Below are 6,551 nucleotides of genomic sequence, written 5' to 3'. Positions count from 1 at the left end.
TAAACAAATTAGTTTAGATCCCACACAATTAATGCGCGTTTTATAAACTGTAGACCTGGCAAAACGGGTTATCGGGTTGGGTTTGGGTTGGGTTAATTTGGGTGGGGGTCACTTCGAGTCTCTCATTGATTTCGGGTCAGGACGGGTCATTTCGAGTTTCAGGTTTGTTTCGGGTTTGTTGGTCGGGTCCATTTTGGGTCAAGCGAGTCGGGTTTTTCGGGTAACAAAATTATATATATTTGAACTAAGACGATTTTACCGATATATAATTGTCAATTTAAATTATATATTCATCTAGTCTTACCGAGTAACAAAATTTGTGCTTATCTCTAATAAATTTTATTTGAATTAGAGAGGAAAGAAAACAAAAAAAATAAAAAGAATGATTGCGACTCGGTTGGGGTGTATCTCGTGGTTTAATAATTGAATGCTTGTATAGTTGTATACTCAATTACTCATCCATAAGGAGTCACCTGCAGTTTGAACATGGCGTCAAGTTTCATGCAAATATTAAATATTTGAACTAAGACGATTTTACCCTAATACTAAAAATAAATATTACTATTCCTTCTATTTAGTGAATTGTTATCTATTTTTATTTTAGACAAGTATTTTTTATATTAAATATTTAAACTTAGACAATTTTACCCTAATTTATTTCTTATGCATTCGTCTTTATGTAAAAAAAAATAAATAATAATTCACCGAAATAGAAGGAGTATTATTTATTATAAAAGTTAGGCTCGAATCCGTTTTATAATTATAGGGTGGTTTGCATAATTGCGTGAGTGGGTCTCACTGACAACATGTAGTAATAACTAAGTAGAGGACACTAATCTATCATAAAATAAGAATAATTAATAAACAAACTAGTTTAGATCACGTAATAAATGCGCGGTATTTATACAGTTATTACTAATATAAGCCTAGTGCAATATATGCACGGTATTTATAGAGTTTTATTTTTTAGTGTATTATTTATATAATTTAAATTGACAATTCACTTATTTTTCATGTTTCCCCTTAATGTATTTTAATTAGAGAAATAAATAAAAATTTAAATCGTAAGAAGTAATAAAATGAGTATCTTTTTTTTTGAATTTTTTTTGTTTTTTTTTTCCTAGAAATTAATGAGGTTAATTTACAAATATTTACTAATAACAATATACGGAGTATTTTTTAGCTGCAAATTTTTATCATAAAAAGTTAATGAATTTTAACAAATTTTTACCATCTCCGGCCGGCGATTAACACACGAGATTGTAGCAGGTGGAAGAGTTTTTGAGTGGATCGAATTTAGGCTGATAACATGTTAATAATAGAAGGGAGAGAATACCTGAATGAGGTGATTATTATTAATGAGTCGGTTACATAATATAGTAAACCGTCTTGGAGGATAATCCAAGAATATTCCTAATATTCTATAGGATATTATTATGATACCCATAATAATATCTTATACTAACTAATATCTCTAATAGTGGAAAAAATAAGAGTAAGGAGAGAAAAAAAATAGGTGGGATATGTAATTGTGGGTTGGTAGGCGGGATATGTAATGACATTTTGTGTAAATATCGAATGAGTATAAGGATAACTTGGTAATATTGTGGGCTAAATATAGGGTGTTACCGTTGGTGTGGTACGTCCGTTTATAGTAAGTGTTACCATTGGTATGGTACAGAGGAAGTAGAAGCAAAATTAATTAAATAGTTATACTGTTGAACGAAATGGAGTAACTATAGTTTGAAACAAATTATCCTAAATGGGGTTCACGAAGGCTTGATTATTGCGATCCTATGAGGTCTATTAGCGACACAACGATTTAGGATTAAGTCGTTGGGTATGATATAAAATATGGGGGCGAAAACAATTAGATTAAAATATATACAAAAATTGGTAAGTGTGTTGATCCGTCCTAATAAAATGCTTGCTATAAAATACAAACAAGGACTATATATGAGCCGAACAAAATAATTAAACGAAAAAGAGAAGACATATAAACACATACACGTAAGTTCACAAGTGCCTTTAGATTTTATTGAAGATGTTGATGATGTCGAATTACATTAGACAACATAGTTCGACTTAAAAGCATAAAAAAGGAACAAACTTAAAAACATTACAAAAAACACACACACCATAACCAATTAACCATAGGTAGCATCAACAAACATTGGAATTATCTAAAGGCCAAAGACGACGAAAGTGTAAGCATGCTACACAGGGGCGGAAGCGTCATCAGCGTTACCCGACTCCTGCACACCAACATTTACATTAGTATTTAGTTGAGATTATAATCATCACTTAAATTAAATTTCAAGTAATCCCATCTTATATATACCATTAAATGATAACTAGTTTTAAGGTTTTTCTAATATATTTGTCTAATGGACGTATGTTAAAATGTCAATTAATAAGAAATTGAAATATAAATTCATAATTACTATACTTGGAGATTTTTAGATAAGTAAACAAATTAAATCAAATATATATACCATTAGATGATAATTACTATTGCCAACGACATATTGGGGATCACAATTATTTTTCTTACTAAATAAATATAGAAGTAAAACGGGGTGAATAATTTTGGGATAAGTTAGAGCGAAAAGAGGCAATAAAAGTGAAATAAAGAAAATATTTTACCTGGCAAGGAGGAGTTCCCGTTATGTAAAAGGCTGCGTTGAATGAGTCGAGTGTTGAAATAACAGCCATTTTCAGAGAGAATGTATGTAATTGAACTTGTATTTTTATTATCTTTGCTGGTTTTGTGTATTGCTATGCTTCACTTCTTTCTCTCTATTTATACAGGGTCCATCAACAATTTAATTTAATTATTTTTAATCTTAATGAACAGTGCATGCATGGTGAGATTCACTTATTACGAAATTGTGCAAATTTTATGAGACAGATGCAAATCATGCAATCTACACACGTACGTACTTCATTCAAGACTCTTCATGGCAAATGGCAATGGCAATGGCAATGGCAACCATTTGTAGTATCAATGCATCAACAAGTCCACGTCATCATCATTTTAATTTTTTTTCTTCGGTTTTTGGGTGAAACTGTAAAGTACCTCATTGACTTTACTTGACTGTAAGAAAGAGAACGAAGAAGTGCATTTTTTTGGTAAAGTATGTATATGTATTATAGCGTAATCATAATAATATAATTATGTTATGAATAATATCTTGTTGGAGATTCTAGGTCTAAGGTTTAAGACACTATATAAAGTGTCTTTTATTGTATGTCAGATGAATGAAAGATTATTAATAATACAACGATTACTCTTATACAATTCTCCCCACTCTTTTTTTTTTTTTTTGGTAAAATGTAAGTTGTATAAATATTTACGCAAAGGTGACCATACACGAATAACCGAGCACCTATCCGGGCTCATCATCCAACCGTCTATAGTATGGGTCAGGCCCAAACTCAAACATTTTAAGAAACAACAACAAGGGCCAGATAAACAAAATCAGGAGAAAACCCCCAAAATAGCAAACCCTAAAAAATCAATCGAGAACATTCATCCTCTTCAATCATGTCTGAGTCGTCTTCAATGTCAGGATTGCTCAACTTCATCTATGCACCTTCGAATCCAGCTAGACCCCCCTCCTGTCAAAGCTTTGAATCTAAGTTTTAGCACCTGAAATATTTGTTCCACAATCTTTGACGGTCTTAAGATGCTTGCATGTTCCCTGCTGGAGTTTCGTTGCTGCCAAATCAGGTACATACACGCATTTATCATTGCATTAATCGCTCCTTTATCTTCCTTTGTTCCTCTTCTACTCAATCTCCACCTCAATATGTCATCTCTCGGTATTCTGATGCCAAGTTTTGCTCTCACCAGATCAAGAATCTCCGTACTATAATCACACCTGAAAAACAAATGCTCAAGCTCCTCCCTGCCACAGCCACACAGATAGCAGGTATCATTCTCTCTGATCCCCAAATTGAACAGTTTAGCATTTGTATTCATATTTCCATGATGGTAAAGCCACGCAAGGAAGCTGTGTTTAGGTATGGACCATTTATTCCAAACTAAAATTCTCCCCACTCGATTTCTAATAATGTAAATCACTTAATTACGAGCGAGGACTCCGTAGTAAATTCGATACAATTTCACATTGACTTATTAGTTCACCTCCCTAATTTACAAAACAAGATCGTCTAAGGTAATTAAGTTTAGTTTCAACCTTAAAAGGGGTCGATGATGACCTCCGCCTACTGCGACGCTCTACGAAAACGAATCAATTGAATCATCGTCATTGGCTGGAATACCGTCTTGCGTCACCGGTAGATGTAATTGATAACTTGTTCAAGACCGGGGAGCATGCAACTATGCAAGCAATAATTCAATTAACTTGAGCTCAATCTTAGACCCACTACAAATGTTGAGGTCGACGTAACAGAGAAAGTGCGGCACAACATCAGGGTTGTAGTGTACAGTGCTGAACATCCAGTGTCTGCTTTCCGTAATTAGAGAGAAAGAGCATTCAAATGACATTAATGGTTACCCTAACAAGGCTCTAACAGCTACGACAAATATGATCCATACAAAACTACATTGAACTAAACCACGACATTGAGCGTGCAGTCACTGCATCATGGTATGCACCAGCAATTAGCAACCAAATGCGCTATCTTATATAACAGTTTGATATAGAACGTACACGTAAACTATCTCTATTGTACAAGGGAGACACTTACAGAGATGTAAATATAAGATGTATAAAATTAAGGTTTTGTATTTCAATGAATAAATTTACAATGAGATGCATCCTATTTATACTAATGCTAATGACCTAATAGATGGAGTCCTATACAAGAAGGCTATAAACATAAGTTATGGAAAAATATATTACAATTATACACTTGAATTATTTGTTGTAGATTGTGTCTTGCTTGAGGAAGATATGGAAGGTGTAGAAGATTTTGGAATATTGTTAATACGCCCCCGCAAGATGGACGTAGGAGGGAGGAGTCCAATCTTGTCACGCAGATCATGGAAACGAGGCATGGGCAGGGGCTTAGTAAGTGCATCGGCCAGTTGATCCTTGCTTGCGACGTGTTGTATGCGAATGTGGCCAAGCTGAAGTTGTTCCCTAACAAAGTGAAATGAGAGAGCCATATGCTTCATACGAGAATGGAAGACGGGATTTTTGGCGTAGAGAGTAGCAGAGATATTATCACAGTAAATTGCAGGCGCCTTTGTGACATGAATGTGCAGCTCATTTAGTAGATTTCGTAACCATAAAATATCAGTAGTGACAGCTGCAATAGCCCGGAATTCAGCCTCAGTAGTTGATAGAGCAAGACCTCGTTGTTTCTTTGAAGACCACGAAATGGGGTTGCGGCCTAGATAAGTAATGTAGCCGGTTGTGGATAGGTATTGATCCTTATCACCCGCAAAGTCGGCATCACAGAAGGCATGTAAGCACAAAGGAGATTCCCGATAGAGTTGGATGCCGAGAGTTTGAGTGCCCTGGAGATAGCGGAGTAATCGTTTGAGAGCAGACCAGTGAGCTGCGATAGGATGGTGCAGAAATTGGGCGAGTCGATTTGTAGTAAAGGCAATATCTGGTCGAGTAAGTGATAAATACTGAAGACTGCCGACAATAGCGCGATAGTTTGAGTGGTCTTGAAGGGGTTGAGTATCTTCACGGACAAGATGGCAATCAGCGGCCATAGGTGTTGAATTCGGTTTTGCATTTGACATATTGTATTTTAGAAGTAAGTCATGAACATATTTAGATTGGTTTAGGTGAAGGCCTAGGGAGTTTGGTATGACCTCAACACCGAGGAAGTAGGAGAGCGGTCCAAGATCTTTAATGGAAAATCGTTTTGCGAGTTGATCGATAAATAGTTGTAAATGTTGGTGGTTTGGTCCTGTAATAATTATATCGTCAACATAGACAAGCATGTATATACGAATGTCATTGGTGTTAAAAATAAATAAAGAGGAGTCTGAGATAGATTGTTTGAAACCATAGGTGATTAGATACGATTTAAGCTCGGTGTGCCAAGCTCGAGGAGCTTGTTTGAGGCCATAAATTGCCTTGTTGAGCTTGCAGACATAGGCTGGCTTTGATTCATTGACAAAGCCTTGTGGTTGTGCCATGTAGACATCGTCTGTCAGAGTGCCTTGTAAGAAGGCATTATTGACATCAAGTTGTCGTAATGGCCAGGTTTGGGTGACAGCTAAGGAAAGAAGTAGTCGAACAGTAGCGGGTTTAACGACTGGGCTAAATGTCTCTGTATAGTCCAATCCGGGTCGTTGATGAAAGCCTTTAGCAACGAGGCGTGCTTTATGTTGTTTTAGGGAGCCATCGGGGTTATATTTAATACGATAGACCCATTTGCATCCAATTATGTTGTAGGATGGTTGTTTAGGGACTAATGTCCATGTTTTATTCCGTTCAAGGGCACGAAATTCTTCTTGCATAGCTTCACGCCATTGAGTGGAAACAAGAGCTTATTTTACGGTTGTGGGCAACGAGTTGGATGAGGCAGAAGTAAGAGCAAGGTTGGCATAGCGTGGGTTT

The 6,551-nt window shown here is 35.7% G+C and overlaps 1 protein-coding gene and 1 long non-coding RNA gene across 2 annotated transcripts; both read right to left on the bottom strand.

The window, feature by feature from the left end:
• Positions 1–2,011: 2,011 nt before the first annotated feature.
• On the bottom strand, positions 2,012–2,808 carry LOC141632022 (uncharacterized). The gene is made up of 2 exons (XR_012537744.1): positions 2,647–2,808; positions 2,012–2,255 (listed from the first exon to the last, which is right to left on the bottom strand). It is a non-coding gene; the product is annotated as an uncharacterized LOC141632022 (long non-coding RNA).
• A 760-nt stretch (positions 2,809–3,568) lies between these two features.
• On the bottom strand, positions 3,569–3,985 carry LOC141641828 (uncharacterized). The gene has a single exon (XM_074450474.1). It carries the CDS (start codon positions 3,983–3,985, stop codon positions 3,569–3,571), a length of 417 nt encoding a protein of 138 aa, XP_074306575.1.
• Positions 3,986–6,551: the final 2,566 nt, after the last annotated feature.

The sequence above is a fragment of the Silene latifolia genome, chromosome 2 (genome assembly GCF_048544455.1).
Source record: "Silene latifolia isolate original U9 population chromosome 2, ASM4854445v1, whole genome shotgun sequence".
Taxonomy (NCBI): domain Eukaryota; kingdom Viridiplantae; phylum Streptophyta; class Magnoliopsida; order Caryophyllales; family Caryophyllaceae; genus Silene; species Silene latifolia.
This window is presented reverse-complemented; position numbering and strand designations above follow the sequence as displayed.

Excerpts from the sequence above, each read along its gene's own strand:
- LOC141641828 (XM_074450474.1), bottom strand. The coding sequence starts at position 3,985 with ATGAATACAAATGCTAAACTGTTCAATTTGGGGATCAGAGAGAATGAT.